Here is a 21,511-nt window from a genome sequence, read left to right on the forward strand (position 1 = left end):
CAAAGCTCGCCTCCCCAGGTCTCCTCCCTAGACTGCCCATACTCACTCCTGACTCTGAAAAAAACAACCCAAATAGCTTGGTGAAATGAACCAGACATTAGTTTAGGTTGAGGTAACAGAGAGAGCGTCTTTTGAGAATCAGTGTTTGGTTTACTTCTGCTGGGAGGCTGGCATGGAGACTTCGCGAAGCCTCGTGTGGAAACAGCAGATGTGTGGCTGTCCCCATGGTACTGTGTCTGCCAAGACGGCTGCCACCAGCAGCTTCGCTGTATTCTCACCACAGAAAGAGTGACTGCCAGCGGTGTCTCTTGCAGGCTGGAGGAGATTACTGGATTCTTTTCAAGAAACGATGAAGAGTACCTGGCCCTGATCTTTGAAAAGGAAGGCTCCTACCTGGGTAGAGAGGTGAGCTGCCTGCAGGCTTCCTGCGTCTTCTGAATAGACATTGGGAGAGAGAGCCCAGTGAGTTCAAGAGCAGGGCTGAGCCTGTGCGCTTCTTAGCCCAGCACTGGCCTTCCCCCTGCTGGAGGAAGCGGGGAAGTGTAGGAGCTGGACCTTTCCGTTTAAAGCCTTTTTGTCTGCTTTATCTTCCTCTTGGAAACTGAGGGCTTCCCAGATGGCTCAGTGGTAAAGGATCCGCCTGCCAATGTTGGAGATTCAGGAGACTAGAGTTCGATCCCTGGGTCCAGAAGATCCCCTGGGGGAGAAAGTGGCAACCCACTCCAGTATTTTTGCCTGAGAAATCCTATGAACTGAGCAGCCTGGAGGGCCACAGTCCATGGATCGCAAGGAGCTGGACACGACTGAGTACACACATATGCATGGAAAATGAAAATGATAATATCTGCTGTTTATTAAGCATTGCTAGATTGCTGACACACATAGTTGCTAATTTTTCTAATTAACAAAGATGGTCAAATAACAGGCTGAAAATCACACGGCCAGTAAGTTGGTATAGCAGGACTTCAAACCAGGTCTGTCTGCCTCCAAAGCTTGTGTTGTTCCTATGCTACCCCACCCCCAAAGAAGTAGAGTAACAAATTGGGGGAGGGGAACCTCAGAGAGCATCTAGTCCCTCTTGAGGATATGGGGTCCCTTCCCAGGTGAAGCAGATAACAAAATCAGGCTGGTTGGAATCTCCTCTCCAACCAGTGGATCAGTGGTCCTAAACCTTTTTGGTACCAGGGACTGGTTTTGTGGAGAACAGTTTTTCCACGAGCTGAAGGGAGGGGATAGTTTCAGGATGATTCAAACACATTTCATTTATTGTGTATTTTATTTCTAATCTAATGCTACTGCTGATCTGACAGGAGGCACCAGTCTGCAGCCTGGAGGGTGGGGACCCCTGACTTATGTGATATGGCTGTGATCATGTTAGTCAACTTTTCTGATCTCATTTCCCTGTCTTTGAAGTGTGATAATTACCTTTGGTCAGCGAGTGGTTGGGAACAGCAGGTGAGACAGCATAGGGGAAGAACCCGGATGAGTAACTTGGCAAAGAGTATGCACTTCATAAAGATCCATCCCAGCCTGCTGTGTACAGCCCGCCGTCCTGTGGCTGCATCATGAACTTCTCAGGCCCCTGGGCTTCTTCCAGGTCCTGAGGTGGGACAGGCCAGTGTCCGGGAGATGTTCCAAGGCAGTGCTAGGAGATAAGGAGAGAGGGGATGAAATTAAACACCACTGTTGCTTCTGGGTGGTTCTCCTCCTGAAACTCACCAAGCACAGTAGAACACTCTGAGCTTTCTCCAGACCTCTCAGCCTTGAGACTGGAAGCATGGAGGTGAGAGGAGCAGGGAGCTTTGCTGAAGGATGTCTGGCCCTTCTGGGGTCCCCTTCCACACCTGGGGTCATGCCTGTAGAGATGATTGATGAATGTTCATTGGAATAGCTCTCCCCACTGTACTCCCTCCATCCCTCTAATAACCAGGGGCAGGGGACCCATGTTCATGCAGAGACGCTCAGGGATGGGTGGTTTGAGAGGCAGGAGGACACGCTGGCCAAGAGCCCTGGCTCTGGAGGCAGATTCACTTGGGATTTATAGCCCAGCTCAGGCACTTGTTAGCTGTGTGATCTGATCACATGATTTCACTGCTGAGCTTTAGCTTTTACCTCTCCTGTACAACAGGAGTTTGAGTTTTTAAACAGATACTTCGGTACATACTATTTTTAGTCATTATTAGAAGCATTCTTGTAAAATTAATCTATTCAGTCTTCTAGACAGCCCTTGGAGGAGGGTATTATTACAATTTTGCAAGTAAGGAAATGAAGTCTGGGAGAGATTTAGTCTGATTGGGCCAGGATTTAAACCCAAACAGCCATGGTATTCTGTGCTACCTGGCTTAGTCTCCTAGTAATTGTTCCTATTTCGTAGTGAATGTTATTTTTGAAGATTAAATGAAGCAATCTGTATATAAAACATAATACATACTCAATAAATACTACCTAATATTATATTTCTCCTTCTTAATGGTAGTGCTAAGTCAATTCAGTTGTGTCCAACTCTTTGTGACCCTATGGACCGTAGGCTTCCCTACCCATGCGATTCTCCATGCATGAATACTGGAGTGGGTTGCCATTTCCTCCTCCAGGAGATCTTCCCAACCCAGGGATCGAACCTGCATCTCTTGCATCTTCTGCGTTGGCAGACGAGTTCTTCTCCTGAACTCTTTCTAAAAATAAAATCATTGTGTCTAAGTTCTTTTCTGATTCGGGACATAGATAGAAGTCTTACAAATATAAAAATGAAACCACATGTTATTATGCCTTTTGCAATTCATTGGAAAGAAAGTGACATTAAATTGGGCCTGTCCTCAAAGATTTGAGACGTGTGGCCTGCACGGTTCCAAGGAGGCAGCGTTTGCACGCCTTGTTGTGGGTTGGATGTGGTTGGTGGCTGTCACTCATGACGAAAGCCTCCGCTTGGAAAGGCTGAGAGTCTGGCTGGAGCACAGCTGTCACCCAGGTGCGTGCCCAGTGGCCACCCTGCCCCAGTGTCCCCCTGTCTCTGCAGGTGACGCTGGACCTGTCGCAGCACCAGGGCATAGCGGTGCGCAGGGTCCTGAACACGGAGCGTGACGTGGTGAACAAGTTTGGTGTCACCAACTTCCCGTCTTGCTACCTGCTGTCTCGGAACGGCTCCTTCTCCAGGGTGCCTGCGTGAGTGTCTCTCCACCCCCTCCCCCGTCCGTCCCTGTGTTTCTCCTTTCTTCTTGCCTGGAGAGGCCGCCAGCCTTTCACAGGGGCTGATGAGTTCTTTGTCTTGCCGGTCTCCTGAGGAGTCCCTGGGCAAGCAGGGAGCACCCTCTGCGGGAGGAGCAGATACCTGCCTATGGCAGGGTCGGGGAGTCTACAGCCTGAAGTCAGGGCCCAGGACGCTGCACACATACCTCCGCCGCCCCCCACCCCCCCGCTCAGCAGTCCAGGCCCAGGTCCCTGGCACACTCAGCACCCAGCCAGCGCCAGTGCTTCTGCACCAACCCCACTGCAGCCCTGGCCCTATTGCCCACCCTCCTCTCTTCACAGACAGACTCCTTGGCAGGCTGCAGGCCTGGCAAGCACTCAGCTATGCCTGACCCTCCCTCCCTTTGGTTTTCTAATTGCAGAAAAGTTCATTAGGAGCCAGACAATAGCCAGTTCCAAAATGCCAAGAGAAAACAATCAGGCCAGCCGCAGCCCCTCTGTCAGGCTCCCGCTGCTGAATGACCCATTAAATGGTGCCAGATGGTGCCTTGGTGCCCTCCCTGGGCAGATGATTGATGTCCGCTCGGCCCCGCAGGCAGGGGCCTGAGGGCCAGGGAGATTGAGGCCGGCCCGAGGCATCCAGTGAGCCGCTTTTCGGGGCCATTGTGCCATCCCGCTCCGGGGCCAGGCATTGTGGCCCCTGGTACTCCCAGCCACCCAGCAGCACAGGGCCAGGGCTCATCAGGAGCGCGGCCGGGGAGGAGGCAGGACGTGCCAGTCCTAGTGGGAGCAGAGGCATTGTTTCTGCTCTTGGAGTTGGTGAAGGGGAAAATGGTTTGTGACGATGCTGCTTCCGAGCCATCTGCTCACTGATCAACATCGGGCTGGGACAGTGGAGTGGAAAGCAATGTTTGTTGATGCCGGCTCCCCCGGGGTGTCCCATCACACTGCTGGGCGTCACGTCCTTCCCTCCAGTGGTCCCGACTAGGAGGCGTCGCCTGCCCCTGAGGACTCCTCTTTATGAGAAGAGACAGGGAAATCAAAAGGATTGGAAGAGACTTGAGAATTTTAATGGTTTGGGGGATTGTGGCTGTGATTTTTTTTCAAAGTCAGGTATCAAACTTCCGTTGACTTCCTTGGGGCGTGATGTCACCTCTGGTACCTTGGAGCCAGCTTGTGCACTTCCTTGGGGCGTGATGTCGCCTCTGGTACCTTGGAGCCAGCTTGTGCACTTCCTTGAGGCCACACACGGCACTTTGTATCTTTGGTCTCTGGGGAGGATCATCAGGCCCACCGTCCCAGTCTGCGGCCAGAAGTAGCACTCTCCCCAGAAGACCCACCTGCTCCCGAAAGTGCCCTGTCCCCTCCCCTGACTCCACCTCTCTGGGGCAGGTTGAGGAATTCACAGGCCCAGCCTCTTTCCCAGGTGGGATTTTGATTTCAGACTTGTGTTAAGCAAACTAGGCGCAGCATGGCCAGTGAATAGAAAGGTTAACGTGAGGCGGGGATGCCTTGCTTTTGACCTCACTGAGAATAAGATCAAACCAAGTTCTACTATTTCTTGATAAACATTTTCATCAGGGGAGCCATCGGCCTTCTCTCTTGTCATGAGTTAGCTCTGGGGTTTCACTCCTCCGAGCTCACTGCCTCTCCCCAGTGATTCCCTTCCCTCACAGGCTTACAGAATCCAGATCTTTCTATACCACATACCTGCGGAAGTTTTCCGGGACCACCAGGGGGGCTGTCCAGACCACAGCTGCGCCAGCCACCACCAGCGCCGTAGCTCCCACCGTGTGGAAGGTTGCAGATCGGTAAGGCCTCGCCTCATCCCTTCCCTTCCCCACCCTCTCCTCTGATCACAGCCTCCCTGGCCCACCCCTTCCTTCCACACGCTGTTCCTTGCCGAAAGCCTGACTCTGGAGGGCTGGCCTTGGCCTTAGGGGAACCTGGGCTGCTGGCCACGCACTGGAGAGTCTTCCTGTTGGGGCAGCAGCATCTGATGACTGCGTTCTTCATGATGGAATGCATCCTTTCTGATGCCCTCATTCCTTAAGCTTAACTGTATTCAAGACCAAGTAGAATCAGCTTGGGAGGATGATCTGCAGCCTCCAAAACAACTTCCCACCCAAGCAATTATTTCTCCAACACAGATTTTTGAGTACCTGCTATGTGCTAGACACCAGGAATACCAATTGTGCAGGGCAGATATGGTTCCTGCCCAGAGATTACAGTCCCTTCACAGCATCCCTTCTAGGAAGGCACCTGACCTCAATTGAATGTCTCTGGGGTCAAGAAGCTCACTACTTTTCTTCAGGATAGTCAGTATCTTTGTGCACAGCTGTAAGCACGAGGAAACTGTTCTTCCCTCTCAGCCTCTTCAGCCCCGCCTTGGGAGTAGAATTTCTGCCTTGGGCAGGAAGACAGGGCCGTGGATTCTTGCTCTGGCCCCCAGGAGTGTACCACATGGAAATGGCTGAGCAGGAAGCTCAGAGCTGAGTCCAGAGGGTGGTCTCCAGCAGGGCGCTGCACAAGAGAACACGGAGTGGGGTCATCAGATTCAAGGAAGGATTTTGCATCCCAGCATGAGGGACTCTAAGGATGGAAAGTGCTAATGGAGAGGTTTTTAGTAAATCAAGTGAGAAGGAACGAGAAAGTGAGAGTGATCGTTGTAATTATTCAAATTGTAATTCTTCTGATCATTCAGATTGCTGTGATGGCTGGCACTTCTAGCCATATGTGCTGGGCTCTGCTGGTACTTCTGTCCATTAGCCCCTTTAATCGGGGGCCACTCCTTGACGCAGAACTCAGGCACGGAGAAGGAAACCGAGACTCCAGGACACAGAAAGGGAGCAGAGAGAGGGGACTTGGGCAGGAGGGTAAAGCGCAGGTGGCCACAGTGCCCACCCGTCAGCTGACCTTGCTGACTCCCCACCACCTCCGGAGGCAGGTAGGGCAGAAGTTCATTTTACCTGTGAGATCACTGTGGCCAGAGAGGTGGGCTGAGTTGCCCAAGCTCCCAGGGCTAGCCCACCACAGAACGAGACCAGAACCCAGGGGTCAGGAGGAGAAGGTAAAGAAGCAGCCCGTCCTTCGGGGCCCTGGGCTCAGATCCCATGAGAGCAGTGATGGGCATGGGGTGGAGCAGCCAGCGTGGAGCCTGCAACCCTTCTCCCAGGGCTGGGGTCAGCCCAAGAGGTGTAAGATGGATCCCTGCCTGTTGCCCACGGTCTGGCAGCTGCAAGAGCAGCAATCAAAATAACTGGAAGCCCCACTTCCCCATTTCCAAAACCCCATTCTCGGCAGGCAGCCAAACCCACGGCCTTTCGGAGGGCCTGGCTTCCCCAGAGCCTTGTTGTGTGGGTGCCCCGGGGGCCTGCTCACCTGTCCCTCGGAGTCTTTGTTCAGATCAGAGCATGAAGCTCAACGTTCTCCTTGTGATCTTTTGTGAGTGCTAGGGGAGGTGGGGCTGTGGACCTGCAGAGGGAAGACCCCACTCTATGCCAGGAGCTGCCGAGGGTTTTATGTTTGTGCTTTTGTTTAATCCTCTCGGCAACCTACCTGTGAGCACGTTGTTACTATCCCCACCTCACAGATGAGGAGTTGAGGCTCAGAGACGTTAAGTAATCCACTCAGGGTCACGCAGCTAGTTACTTGGCAGAGCCAAACGCAAGCATGTGGGACTCTGTGACCATCGGGAGTGCCTCCTCTTCCCTCCCTCTGGCCCTGGGTGCTCCTCCTCCGCCCCTGCCCCACGGTTGTCACCCCTTTCTCTCCCTGGCTCCCTCTGTGTCCTCAGCTCCAAGATCTACACGGCTGACCTGGAATCAGCGCTGCACTACATCCTCCGGATAGAAGTGGGCAAGTTCTCCGTCCTGGAGGGGCAGCGCCTGGTGGCCCTGAAAAAGTTCATGGCAGTGCTGGCCCAGGTGAGTGGGGCCCTGGGGCCCCTCATTCGGCAGCTCCACACGGGACCCAGGCTGGTGCTGTGCCTGCCTGGAGGAATCAGCCCGGCCCCTTCCTCTGGAGCTCGTGGTTGGGTTCAGATCTTTGGACCCACCAGCCATCACAGTCCACCGTGGGCTGCTGCCCTGTGGCCCCAGTCACGCGCCCTCCAGCCCCCCAGGACAACCTCCTTCCCCTGTGCAGGGAGGTAGGTGGGACATGGCACCAGATGCGCGGGGGATATTCCCATTTGCACACATCTGCCTGCCTGAGTCCTCCGCCTCAGGCCGAGCCTGGACTGTGGCCTCTCACTCCCTGTCGTGATCACTGGGAAAGGAGAAGCTGTGGACCCCACAGTGAAGGCATGAGGGCTTCTCTGAGTCTCTTCTTTCCCCTCTCAGACTCAGAGTTGGAGGGAGCTCCCTGGCTTTAGCCACGCCTTCCTCACTCCTCTGTAGTTTCCTGCCAGCGTGGCTCCTCCACGTTAGTAGCCATGTACGTGCAGCTCCTACTTACGGAGGACCTGATGTGTGTCAGGGATTTAATCCTCTCAGTCTCGCTTCAGGTGGTGAGTACTACCCCACTTGGGAGGTGCAGGTTACCCAAATGACCTGCCTTAGGCTTCCCGGGAGGAGGTGTCATGGCCAGGGTTTGAACTGAGGTTCCAGGTTCAGTCCCCTGGAGGAGGAAATGACAACCCACTCCAGTATTCTTGCCTGGAGAATCCCATGGACAGAGGAGCCTGGCAGGTTATAGTCCACAAGGTCGCAAAGAATTGGACATGACTGAGCAACTAAGCAGAGCACAGCACAGCTAATCTAAGCTGGCTTCCCTGATGGCTCAGATTGGTAAAGAATCTGCCTGCCAATGCTAGAGACCCGGGTTTGACTCCTGGGTTGGGAGGATCCCCTGGAGGAGGAAATGGAAACCCACTCAGTATTCTTGCCTGGAGAAATCCCATGGACAGAAGAGCCTGGTGGACTACAGTCCATGGGGTTGCAAAGAGTTGGATACGACTGGGTGACTAACACACACATACACACCTTCAGACATACCCACACACCCACACCCGCAGACACACACCCACCCTCTCCAGGTTTAGAGCTGGGCCCTTTCTCTGCCATGCTACACACACACACACACACACACACACACCCCCTCTCCAGGTTTAGAACACACACACACACCCTCTCCAGGTTTAGAGCGGGGCCCTTCCTCTGCCATGCTACACACACACACACACACACACACACACCCCCTCTCCAGGTTTAGAACACACACACACACCCTCTCCAGGTTTAGAGCGGGGCCCTTCCTCTGCCATGCTACACACACACACACACACACACACACACACCCTCTCCAGGTTTAGAACACACACACACACCCTCTCCAGGTTTAGAGCGGGGCCCTTCCTCTGCCATGCTACACACACACACACACACACACACACACACCCTCTCCAGGTTTAGAACACACACACACACCCTCTCCAGGTTTAGAGCGGGGCCCTTCCTCTGCCATGCTACACACACACACACACACACACACACACACACACACACACACACACACACACACACACACACACACACACCCTCTCCAGGTTTAGAGCGGGGCCCTTCCTCTGCCATGCTCCTTCCTCGTCTCTGAAGATGAGATGCCGGCTGCCTCCTCTCTCTGCACCTGCTGCCTCCTCCCTCCCTGCATCCTTCTCTGTGGCTCCAGGCCCCCTGCCAGCACTGCCCTACTTAAATCCCAAGGCTCTGGCTGCCCAGGATGCTGAGTCAGATGCGGGCTCCATCCCCTTCAGAGGCTGATTGCTGACTCAGCCGCCCTCGCCCTGGGGGGCAGGTCTGAGCCCCTCCTGGCGCAGATCTGGGGCAGCTGGGGCTCCCTCTGGGGGTAGTCTGTACCTCTCCCTTGGGAACTGCTGCCTGCCTAGCCCCTTGTCCCGCCTCACCAGTCCTGGCCTCCTGGTCCACTTGGCTTGGTGATGGGCAGGTGTGGTTACACCGAGGACCCTGGGAGGTGGTGAGTGCTCACCACCATGCTGTTCCAATCTCAGCTGAGACAGCCTTCGGCCCCTCTCAGTTGTCCCATGCAGACCAGGCCCCTGTTCTTCAGCCCCATCTGATAATAGAGCCTTTCCCCACCAGCCCTGTGAGCCGCTTGGTCCTCACGTGGCTGAGGCCCGGGGTGGCTGGCCCAGAGAATCAGGAGAGGGGAGGAATCCTGGAGTAGTTCTGTATCTTCCTGCTCAACACATGAGGAGGGGCAGCCAGGAAGCTGGGAGGGACCCCCTCACCCCACAGGCCAGTCCTCTCTGAAGGACTCCTCCCAGGGGGGCTGTCAACTGAGTGCTGCTTGCGTCTCTCAGCTGGACTCAGAGCTGCTTTTGGTTTGCGCCCCCCACCCCCGTGTGAGGGAAAAGAACTCGACCCAGGAAAGTCCTGACTAGGCAGAGGCTTCAGTGCTGCCCACCGAGCTTCTGCCCTCAGCAGTGCTGGAACTGAGTTTGGGGTGAAGTCCTCCCTGCTGGAACACACGCCCCTCAGAGGGGAGAGGGCTGGCCCTGGGGCAGAGGCAGACTCGAGGTAGGAGCCGTGGGCCAGAGGGCACGGGCTTGGAGGCCTCTGTTTGAGCCGAGCAGCACAGCCCCTGAGACTGTCGAGACTTCTGGCCCTACCCTTGTTGTGTAGTTGCTTCTTCCTGAGTAGCAGTAATAGGAGCAGCTACTCATTTGAAAAGACCCTGATGCTGGGAAAGATTGACGGCAGGAGGAGAAGGGGGTGACAGAGGAAGAGATGGTTGGATGGCATCACCAACTCAATGGAGATGAGTTTGAGTAGACCCCGGGAGTGATGGACAGGGATGCCTGGCGTGCTGTGGTCCATGGGGTCGCTAAGAGTTGGACATGACTGAGTGACTGGACTGAACTGAACCATTCCTTGAGGGGGTTCCCAGGTGGTGCTAGAGACTCAGGTCTCTGCATTGGGAAGATTCCCTTGGAGTAGGAAATGGCCACCCACTACCAGTACTCTTGCCTAGAAAATTCCATGGACAGAGGAACCTGGTGGGCTACAGTCTATGGGGTCACAAAGAGTCGGACATGACTGAGCACACGCATACACACACACAGAGGCCATTCCTTGGCCTCTGACAAGGTGTCAGACTCTGAAGAGTGCTCCTTTGTGTTGTAGCTTATCTGTATTTCTCAGAACAAAACTCCACTGGTGGGTTCTAGCGTCGTTGCATCACATGAGTGTGTGAGCTAACCGTCACCCTTGCCCACTGCGTGCCTGGGGCACCGAAGAAAGCCTGGGGGGCATAGAGCTCCCTCCGCCTGCGCAGCCTTGGGGACCTGTCGGCTGTGGGTTGGCCCTGCAGCGCAGCAGGGATCTCCCTGCTCCCTCATGGAAGCGGCTGGCAGAACTGGCCGCTAGGTGGCATGTGGTCACCAGAGTTTCCCTGCTCCCAGCACAGGGTGACTCCCTGCGGTCCAGAGCCCCTTAATTCATCCTCCCTCCTGACACCGTGGCCTTAGAGGGCGTCCTCTTTCCTAATCAGGACAGCGGGTGAAGGTCAGTGAGGAAATGCTGACTTGAAGCTGTAAATTTGTGTTGAGAACCCAGAGGCCAGTGTGAGCTGACCAAGAGACAGCGTGTCAAAGCACAGGATTCTTTCTGGCCATTTCTCCCGCTGGGGGACAGTGTCCTGCCTGGAGGTTTGATAAGAACATGCCATGACTCCCTCAGAGGACTGGATCCCTTGGCAGGTTTTTCTGTTTAGGGATCATTCCTGTCTTCAGCTTCCTTCTTCTTACAAATGTTTCTCTGTGCTCTTGTCCCCCAAGTTTCTCTATATTGTCCTCCTGACCTTCTTGATGATTTTTCTGACCTGCTCTGCTGCTGCAGCCCCCTCTCTCCTTCCCCCACCCCGGGCATGCTCGTGCGTGTACTCATGCGTGCACACACACACATACAACACAGCCATCCTCCTCCCTGGAGTCCTTGTGGTTTTAAAGTGCTGATACTAATCAGATTTGAGTTGACTTATCTTCAGAGTAGCTTTTCCTGCTCCTCAGAGACTACGGGGAGTTCCCATCAAGATTTGGATCTCCTGGTCGCCACTGGCAGCCCGTGGAATACAAATGAAAGGCCATTTGCCAGCCCAGCCCAGCTGGTCAGTTCGCTGATCAGCTGCTCTATCAGAAGATTACCTGAACAGAGGCCTGTCTGGCCCAGGGGTCCCAGCCGCCCTGGGCAGTGACACAGGTGCTCGGCCTCCCCCCACAGTGGGCGTGTAGTCAGGGCTCAGAGCCCCAGCCTGCAGCCTGGAGTGGGGGTGGCCTTGAGGGCCCAGCCCCACTGAGCGCCTCTGCCCAGCCCTCCGCCTCACCTTCCCAGGTGTCCCAGGGCAAAGGTAGTGAGTGAGGAGCCCACATTTGGGTGTTTTTTTTTCTTCTCACATTTGGGCCTTAGGATGTTTTCCTGGTGCTTTTGGAACATTCCAGAACATACCTCAGCCCCCTTCCGCCCACCCCCACTGCCCTCTCCAGGGGAACTCCTGGGGAATTGCTTCTCACTCTCCACTTATCGCTTCCATAGTACTTCCGTGGCCGGCCCTTAGTCCAGAACTTCCTGCACTCCATGAACGACTGGCTCAAGAAGCAGCAGAGAAAGAAAATTCCCTACGGTTTCTTTAAAAATGCGCTGGACAGCAGGAAGGAGGTGAGTCTGGGAGGCAAAGAAGCTCTCCTCCATGTTCCATATCTATGGGAGCAGAAGGGGTCCACCTTGTCCCTTCTGACCTCCTCACCAATCCGCATTTAGGAAGGAGGCCGTGATCTTGGTTGAGTCCTTGTGTTGGTCATGAGTGAACCGCCATCTGTTGAGCTCTATCTCTCCAGACCTCACTTAATCCTCACAACGTTAGTGGAAGGCAGATACTATTCCCGCTGGGCAGATGAAGAAGCAGAGGTCAAGTAACTCTGTGTGTGTCTAAGGCCACACAGCCAGTAAGCAGTTAAGCTGGACTTTAGAGCTGGTTATGAGACGCCCCTGATGGGAGAGCTTTTTAACCACAGCCCTCTGTTGCCTGCCAGGCTCCTCAGCGCAGCTTCTCTCCAGGGGCGCTTTCTGGGCTCCTGGTATCACTGCTGTTTGCACAGGTGGGCACGTCAGCCAGCAGAGGTGCAGAGCCTCACAGACGTGTGGTGGGGGGTGGCATGCCTGCAGGACCCTTGGGAATGAACCGCTCATTCTGCAGGGGGGGAGGTTGAGGCTAGGGGAGGGACGTGACTTGGTCTGAGTCACAGTCTCAGCCCTCCTGCTTGTTTGATGGATGTCACCAGTGGAAGGGAAACGCCCACCTCGAGGTGACAGACTGAGAAAGGGACCGTTTGTGTCAGGGCTGCACGCAGACCTGGAGTCTCCTGCAAGCTGCTCTCCCCACGCAGTTCCTGTTTTCTCCGCACGTGCACTCACCCTCCTGTGTGTCCCCTAGGGCACTGTGATCGCGGAGAAGGTGAACTGGGTGGGCTGCCAGGGGAGTGAGCCGCATTTCCGGGGCTTTCCCTGCTCCCTGTGGATCCTGTTCCACTTCCTGACCGTGCAGGCAGCTCAGGAAGGTGTAGACCATTCTCAGGAAAGAGGTGAGTGGAGGCCCGGGCACCCCGGTGCCTCAGCCCACCCCATCCCGTCCTCTGCTGGCGCCCCTGCAGGCCTGAACTTAGGGGAGTCTGCGTTTGCAGCCAGGGACACGTGATCAGTGTGGACCCAGAGCAGGAGGGCCTGGAGGCCGCTCTGTCCAGCCACTCCATCCTGCTCATGGCCCCCAGGGTGGTGCCTCACAAACTCAGGGGTGTGAGGCTGCTTCCTGGTTTTCTCAAAGCCACAAGCTTGCTTTATGAACTAGTCCTGTTTTTTATACTCCCATAAAGAAAAAAATCTCTGTCTTCTTCACAATTTATGCAGCTAATACCATGGACTCTGAACAACTTTACTGTATTTTCCCCTGAAAAAATCATTTTCTAGGGGAAGCTGGGGAAACCTTGCCCCCTTTGCCCTGTTTTGTACCCAAAACAACTGCTCTCCATCACTCACCCTGCCCCTCAGCCACATGAAATGGCTGAATGGGTGGGCACCCAGTTCAGCTCCTGTTCACTGAAGGACCAGGCTCACGCAGGCCCTGGCCCAGCCTGGAGCACGCAAAGGTGGGAGAGACATGCCTGCCCCCAGTGGACTGTGAGGCAGGTGGGCACAGGGCTGACGGGCCATGTGCCAGGCCCCAGGGGCAACAGGGAGAGGAGGATGCGCAGGGGTGGGGAAGCGAGGGAGTGCTCCACGACGTTGGGAAGGGCAGGAGGAGGTCAGTGAGGGGGAAGACGGACCGGAGTCCCGGATGGAGGAGATGGCCTGTGTGGGGACAGAGGGAACTGGAGGAGCGGCCAGGCGTGCGGACAGCCAGCCGGCCTGTCAGCCACAATTTGCAGAGTGTCTCTGAAGAGCCAGGCCCCGTGCTAGGGGTCAGGTATAGCAGCGCTTGCAGCAAGACATCCCTGCCTCGAGGGGACAATATTCCAGTGGCAGGAGACAGACAGTAGACACACAGGTAGATCACTTCAGGTGTGATGGTGAGTCTGTGAGGAAGACAGAGCCCGTGGTGGGGTGAGGGGCTGAGGAGGGGTTGCGTGTTCAGACAGGCTGGCTGGCTGGGGGAGGCTCCTCTGAGGAGGGGCCCAGTGCTGAGACCTGCTTGGTGAGAGGGAAGCAGTGGTGGGATGTCTGGGACAGGAGCCCCCCTGGGCTGCCTGAATCTGCTCAGCCTGCCACAACGAGCTGCTACACACTGGGCCTTAAACAACAGAAACGTGTCTGCTCACGTTCTGGAAGCTGGAAGTCCATGATGAAGGCATTGGCAGGGTGGGCTCCACGGAGGCCTCTCCTTGGTTTTGTTGATGGCCATCGTCTCCCTGGGTCGTCACATGGTCCTCCCTGTGGGTGTTCCTGGCTGTGTCCAAATGTCCCCTTGTTACAAGGACACCAGTCATATTGCAGTAGGATGCACCCCAGTGACCTCATTCTCACCTAATCACCTTTTTAAAGATGCTGTGTCCAAACACAGTCACATTCTGAAGGACTGGCTTTAGGACTACAGCATAAAAACTTTAGAGGACACAGTTCAGTCCGTAACACAGGTCAAGGACTGGAAAGAGCAGGAAACAAGTCAGGCGTGTTTGCAGCCCCAGAGGGGGCCAGGAGGGGGCTGCAGGAGAAGAGGTGGGCGATTGGAGGTCCTGGGGAGGGAGGGAATTGGATTTCAGTCCCTGCGTTATGAGAATCTACTGGAGACCATTGGCAGGGGAGGGATGCGCATGATCGATGCTTTAGAGAGAGGACTGGGTGGAGGACTTTAGAGCAGGACAGGGTGGAAGCAGGGCAGCCAATTAGGACGTGGTAGAACTTGTCCAGGAGAGGCGGTGGCAGCTCGCGCTGGAGTTGTTAGATGAGCATGTGTAAGAAGGGCAGATTTGGGTATGTTTTAAAGGCAGAGCTGATATGACTCAATGAGGTGGATAAAGAATGTGCAGGATGAAGGACTTTGGTTGGACCCTGGACTTGGGCCTGAACGTCTGGTGGACGATGGTTCTATGAGCCAAGAAGTGGGAAGGCTCAGGGATGGTAGTAGATGGGGAGAGGGCACGCAGAACCGTGTGCATCTGTGGAATCTCTGAATGGAGATGCAGACAGTCACGCCCACAGTTCCGGGGCGAGGTCCATGACAGAGACACACACCTTGTGGTCGGCAGCATGTAGATGGCAGTTAAGACCTGGGGACTGGATGAATGCATTAGCGGGTGGGCAGAGAAGAGTGCAAATAGGCCCGAGTTCTGGGGCATTCAGCTTCCAGACCTCTGCTCGGTGGAGAGCGGGGGCCAGCAAAGGAGACTAGGAAAGAGCCGCCGTTGCAATTTCAAGAAGGCCCCCAACATAAAGAGTTTCGAGAGAGAGGACCTGGCTGAGTGGATGGTGCTGTGCTGGAGGAGGTCGTACAAAGGGAGGACCTCGCTGGCAAGAGCCGTTTCAGGGGTTTAGTGGAAGAGCTGGGGAGAAGTTGGAGGTACTGGGGGAGTGATTGGGGTATGACCCCGGTCGGAGAGAAATTTCTTTATTGTAGTTATTTTTTCCTGTCGGAAGGAGCCCATACAAGGAGGAAATGGATGATGCCATAGCAAATGAAAATATGGACAAGAGTGAAATCTTGGAGAAGGCGAGAGGGGTGAGGTATAGAGCATGAGGGCAGGCGAAAGGAGCGATGGGGGTGGACGCAGGAGCTGAGAGGACTGAGGAGGTGAGAGGCAAGGCACAGCTTGGTGTGGACACTGAAGTTGCTAAAACCAAGGGTCCGGGGAGTGGTGATGAGCAGGACAGAGAGCAGGGTGCTGCAGTCCCAGTGGGTGGAGGGGTGGGACTGGGAGACAGGCTTTTAAAGGGCTGAGGGTTCACTGCAGGAAGGAGACAGAGTCTGGATGCAGCCAGCAGCAGGGAGGGTCCTTCCACCACCTCCAGCCCTGAGGTGTGTGGAGTGTGGAAGACAAAGGGGTTCAAGAAGGGCAGGTCTAGGGGCAGTGGTATCTTTAGGGAGGAGCCCATGTCGGAGCAAGAAGAGGCTCAGAGCCTGTGATGCTGCCAGTCCAGAGAGCCCAGGGGGAGGGCATGAGGGGGCTGAGCAAGATGGAGACAAATTAGGGGATGTGCAGAGCCCGATCAGGATGCGCTCTGGGTGTGTAGAGCCTGAGGCAATGGAGAGCAGGTCACGACAGGAAGCCTGAAGCAGGAGGGGCAGGGTAGGGACCCACAGGTCGGGTGGTGGGCGCTCCAGCCCCTGCCTAACTCTGCCACATCTCTAGGAGCCTGAGTGTCCTGATGATGAGTTTGGACTTATCCTAAGTGTCAGAAAGTGATGAGGGCCTGAATAAGAGGCAGACAAGGGAGACTGAGCTTTGAGAGTCTGGGGGAGAGATGGAGTCAGAGCCGTGACCACCCCTGGAAGGTGAAGTAGGCAAAGAGACCAGTCCCCGCATCAGCTGGGCCCAGTGTGTGTGCCCTATGCAGAGGAGGCCATGGTGGGCCTGTGATGGGGCTGCTAGTAGGGTAGGCAGGGCCAAGCAACCTGCAGGGCCCCCAGTGACTGACGTCTCCTCTTCCCTGTAGCCAAGGCCCAGGAGGTCCTCCAAGCCATCCGGGGCTACGTCCGCTTCTTCTTCGGCTGCCGAGAGTGCGCTGGCCACTTTGAGCAGATGGCCTCTCGCTCCATGCACCGGGTGGGGAGTCTGAACAGCGCCGTCCTTTGGTTCTGGTCCAGCCACAACAAGGTCAATGCTCGCCTTGCAGGTAAGGAAGGGCCACCTCCAAGGCTGGAGTCACCTGCAGAGGGAAGGTGAGGTGGGACAACTTGGGAGTCTTGCACCAGAGGCAGGAGACGGGACCCTGACTGCCCCCCTAGGTGACACTCCATATGTCACGGTGCTACTTAACACCCGGAGCCCCTTCACGGGCTCTCCCAGCCCTGCTGATGTACGCCAGCATCACTAGACCTATTTTCCAGATGAGGAGACTGAGGTTTCAGCCTCTGAGATCCTGGGCCTCCAGTGCCGTTGCTTTCTCTCTGCCCAGCACCATGGCCACTCCCTCTGGCCCGCTGGGGTCCCTTTTCCTGGCTTCCCTGTTCTGCTTTCTGGCTATTGACACCATTCTCAAACCAATAAAGAGAAAAGAGCTGGGTTTTTCCACCCCCCTGGGAGGGGTCTAATGATAAAACATGCTTGAGAAGAAAAACCATCCTGGAAGCCAAGGACCGATTCTCACAGGAGGAGGCCTTGTCTTCTGCGTTTCCCTTGTTTACAGTGTTTCCTATTCCCCCGTGTTAAGGAGTCTGATGGGTCCCACAGACAAAAGCATTAAACTCCAGGGGTGACCAGCAGCCATCTGTGGATGGAAGCCTGGGCTGCTCTGCTGGGAGAGAGGAAGTGCGATTGGCTGGGACAGACCTCCCAGGGGTGGGAGGCGGGGGAGAAGGCCTAGGGCAGGCCGAGGTTAAAGGAGCCAGCGGAGCAGGTGGCGTGCAGGCGGCTGCCCTTGTCTGAATCTCCTGGGGCCTCCTGGGGGACTTCTAAAGAAGACACGTGCCATCTCTCCTCCCACCCCTTCTCTCCCTGCCCCTGCCCCGCCCCTGCCACCAAAAGCTCATCTGAGCCTCCAGCCTCATGTGACCTGCAGGCTCCCGGGCTTTCCTGGGGCCCAGCTGCTGCTGGAGGGCCAGGAAGTCAGTGCCCTTACTCTCTCTAGGACTGCCCTTTCAGATCAGCCAGTAACAGTAATGAGCAGGTGCGAATGGAGTGCTCACTTTGCAAGGTCTGCTCGCTATCACTTCTCACTGAACCCTTGGAATCTCCATGTTGCTCCCTCCCCAAACATAACCATTCTGATTTTTACATCACTTGCTGCTGCTGCTTCATTCTGTCCAACCACTTTTTTTCCCCCTATTAAACCTTTTAGGAGAGGTGCCTCCTCCAAGAAAGATGGGCTGATTGCCATTCCCCAGGTGACCCTGGGCAAGGGGCCGGTGGCAGGCCCTCTGGGGCTCAGCCTGGGGCTCTGCTCACAGAGCTGGCCCCACCTGGGGCACGAGCAGCCTGGCAGGAAGGGCAACTTCCTGTCTCTCTCCTGAGTGTCCTTTCCCCCATCCAGGCGCCCAGCCCTTGGGACCCACCTGAGGAGGAAATTTCACTGTGCTCTGTTGAGTTGCCCAGTCGTGTCTGACTCTTTGCAACCCCATGGACTGTAGTCCGCCAGGCTTCTCTGTCCATGGGGATTTTCCAGGCATGAATACTGGAGTGGGTTGCCATGCCCTCCTTCAGGGGGTCTTCCCAACCTGGGTTTGACCCAGGATCAAACGCAGGTCTCCTGCATTGCAGGCAGATTCTTTACCATCTGAGCCACTAGGGAAGCCCAAGAATACTGGAGTAGGTAGCCTGTCCCTTCTCCAGGGGATCTTCCTGACCTAGGAATCGAACCGGGCTCTCCTGCATTGCAGACGGATTCTTTACCAGCTGAGCTACCAGGGAAGCCCAGCGTTCCACTACCTGCTACCTACCCCAGAGGGCTGCAGGGGGTGCAGGAGAAGCCTCGAAACTACCATGTGCCTTGAACTCTTGCTTTAAAAACATTACAAAAAGAATGTATCTTTACTCCTGTAAAATTTGGGAACTTTCAGAAATATGCAAAGAGGATTAATGCTAATGGACCTACCAAAGGCTGCCAGACAGATCATTCTGCGTCTTCTCGCCCTTTCCCTTGTCTGGCCCGTGGGTACAAACCAGCAGCGAAGGTGCCAGAGACAGTGGGTTAACACAGGGAAGTGGCTGGAGGAGAAACTGGCGTGGTGGGGGTGGGGAGGAACCTCCTTGTCCAGACAGGCACACTGTTGGCGCCGCTGTGGGCCAGGCCCTGTGCTGGGTCTGTTATCTGCCCTCTCGCATGCATATCCTTTCCCGGGGCAGCGGTGCCCGCTTTGTGCGGATGAGGGAGCTGGCATCGTGAATGGAAGGGTGAGATCTGGGTTTCTGGGTGTCCAGCGTGTCACAGGCAGCCTGTGTGTGTGCTTCTCTCCCCAGGCGCCCCCAGCGAGGACCCCCAGTTCCCCAAGGTGCAGTGGCCGCCCCGTGAGCTCTGTTCTGCCTGCCACAATGAACTCCGGGGTGCGCCTGTTTGGGACCTGGACAACATCCTCAACTTCTTGAAGACCCACTTCTCCCCAAGCAACACCGTCCTAGACCTTCCTTCAGCTGGGCCAGGCCCCCGGAGGGGTGCAGAGAGGATGGCAGTCATCCCAAAACAGGTGGAGCTGGAGCTGGCAGCTGGAAATGTTACCCTGGCCCCTGAGAAGGCTGAGATCCCAGTGGGCTCAGGGATAAAGGCCCCTGGAGCCTCCATCCCAGTGGCAGGACTTGGGGCAAGTCACCCCAAGATGCAGGCTGGCCTCGGTGCGGCCACAGATGAGCCAGACCCGGGCACTCCTGAGCACGCAGTGGAGCTTCAGAGGGATAAGCTGGAGCAGCCAGAGGGGGAGCAGCGCCTGAGCAGGAGAGACACAGGAGCCGTGCTGTTGGCCGAGTTCCTGGCCGGGAGGAACCTCCCCAGAGGCCCTTCAGAGCTGGGCCGAGTGGGCCGCAGCTCCCAGCAGTTGGCGGGCATCCCTGATGGGGAGCCCGAGGCTGGGGCCGGGCAGGGCCAGGCCCAGTGGCTGCAGATGCTGGGCGGGAACTTCTCCCACCTGGACATTAGCCTCTGCGTGGGGCTCTACTCCCTGTCCTTCATGGGCCTGCTGGCCGTGTACACCTACTTCCGGGCCAGGATAAGGGCTCTGAAGGGCTATACCAGCCTCCCCGCTGCCTGAACTGTCCAACCCGGGAGAGGGGCAGAATAGGAAGCTGCCGTCCATGGGCTCTTCCAGCCCTCTCTGCCTCCCTTCCCTTGTTCCTTGTCCAGGGACACCCAGCAAAACCAATGGCTGAGGTGAAACCTCCCTGGGGCTTCTGGAAAGGGATGGTCCATAGACAGGGAGACATGCAGAGGGCCTGGGTTCATCTGCCAGCACAGGCAAGGGCAGCCTTGGGCAGTGGGGTCGGGAGGCTCCGTCCCCGGCCTCTCAGCGCCAAATTCCTCTTTTTCAGCTTATTTGAAGTCCTGCCTCATTCTCCCCGAAGCTTCAGTGTTTCCCGCTTGGTGTTGGCCCTAAACTGGGGCCAATGAGGCTGCAGTGTCCAAGGTTTCCCCTCTCCAGAGGAGGGGCCCCGGGACTGGAGTGGACCCCCTCCCTGCTTCCCAGGACTCCGTCCGTCCTGCTGCAAAGAGCCCTTTGCGCCAGAGAAGGAAGGACTGCCTGTGGCCCTCTGTGCTTGCCCGTCCTCCAGCCCCTCAGACCCTCCCCCCCGGCCCCCGGGTGGGGTTTGGCTTTGGAAGCTTCTGGAAATCCTGTTGTTCTCCCAGGTGAGGTCTTTGGGAGGAGTGCCTCTGGCTGGCTCCCTTGCCAAACCTCGGGTGCAGGAGGAACACAGGCTGGAGCCGATGTGTGACGGTACTGGGCTGGGGTGTGGGGTTTACGGAGGGCTATCTGGGTCTCTAGTGCCTTAGCTGTGAGAGGGCCAGTGAAGCCTTTGCTCTGAATGTGCTTCCCGCGTCGGGCTCAACCCATCTCTCCGATCTGGGTCTTCTGTCTTTTGATTTTAGTCTCCAAAATAGATGCTAATCTATGACTGAGGGGCGGGAGCTGAAGCGACCGCAGGCTCGATTCCCACTCCCCTCCACTGTTAGCGGGGGCTGTGGAATAAATTATTTTGTTAAGGCAAGCACCGGTGTGTTCTTTAACTTGCTACTAGCATCCAGGTCTGGACTGCTGTTGACTCGCTCAGTCGTGTCCAGCTCTTGTGACCCCATGAACTGTAGCCCATCAGTCTCCTCTGTCTGTGGGATTTCCCAGGCAAGAATACTGGAGTGGGTTCCCATTTCCTCCTCCAAGGTATCTTCCCAACCCCAGGGACCGAACCCGTGTTTCCTGCCTTGGCAGACATATTCTTTACCGCTGGGCCACCCAGGGAAGCCCATCCAGGTCTGGAGAGAATATGCAAAACCCAGCCTCATCTGGGATCCAGTCACTTCATGGGGGATCAAGGGGTCTTGTCACAGCCCCTCACTCCTGGACGGGCCATGCCCCACTGCCCACAGAGCTCTCTGTGCCTGGAGCCCCTCAATACCACCTCCTCCCCACTCTCCTAGGGAGCCCCTGGCTGGATGCTCTCAGTCCTGCTCTAGGAACCTTGGCTAACACCTGCCTGACCCTCCTCAGCCAGGTGGCCTATGTCTCTGCTGTCCCTGGAGGAAGGAGAGAGGACTTGTTTGTGAGAGCCGGCCTGGACTGGCTGCTCAGCAGGGAGGAGTCAGCCAGATTAGAGAGGCTGCCCCTAATCCGGCCTGCTGGGTTTTACAAGGATCAGAGCCACTGATAATGAACCTCATTAAGGGGGAGCAGGAGCCTCAATCCGATTTGGGGTTTTCTCTTTGACATCTTCCTCTGCTCAGATGGCCTCGGCACCGGATGGATGGAGCAGGTGGGTTGCCAGGCCTGCTCCTCTGCTAGGGCAGCCAGGTGGGGAGGGGTTGACCCCCCACTTCCCTGCTTTGATAGCCCTGGTTCACCTCTTTAGCTGCCTGACCGCGCGAGTGGATAGCGGCTTGGAGCCTCTCTGTGGGCCTCTTCTTCCCTAGAGTTCCCTCTCTGTGTCCCTGCTCTAGTCATCCACCGGCCTGCTCCATCCGCCCAG

The 21,511-nt window shown here is 56.1% G+C and overlaps 1 protein-coding gene across 1 annotated transcript in view; it reads left to right on the forward strand.

The window, feature by feature from the left end:
* The window catches only part of QSOX1 (quiescin sulfhydryl oxidase 1), a 40,011-nt gene extending 19,472 nt beyond the window's left edge, over positions 1-20,539 (forward strand). Inside the window, exons 5-13 of the mRNA XM_013970374.2 lie at positions 315-405; positions 3,014-3,159; positions 4,860-4,994; positions 6,980-7,109; positions 11,736-11,858; positions 12,634-12,781; positions 16,344-16,523; positions 18,806-19,029; positions 19,865-20,539. Coding sequence (XP_013825828.2) covers positions 315-405; positions 3,014-3,159; positions 4,860-4,994; positions 6,980-7,109; positions 11,736-11,858; positions 12,634-12,781; positions 16,344-16,523; positions 18,806-19,029; positions 19,865-19,873 — 1,186 coding nt within the window. The 3' untranslated portion in view covers positions 19,874-20,539. The remainder of the gene's footprint in view (positions 1-314; positions 406-3,013; positions 3,160-4,859; positions 4,995-6,979; positions 7,110-11,735; positions 11,859-12,633; positions 12,782-16,343; positions 16,524-18,805; positions 19,030-19,864) is intronic.

Source organism: Capra hircus, chromosome 16 (genome assembly GCF_001704415.2).
Source record: "Capra hircus breed San Clemente chromosome 16, ASM170441v1, whole genome shotgun sequence".
In the NCBI taxonomy this organism is placed as follows: Eukaryota; Metazoa; Chordata; class Mammalia; order Artiodactyla; family Bovidae; genus Capra; species Capra hircus.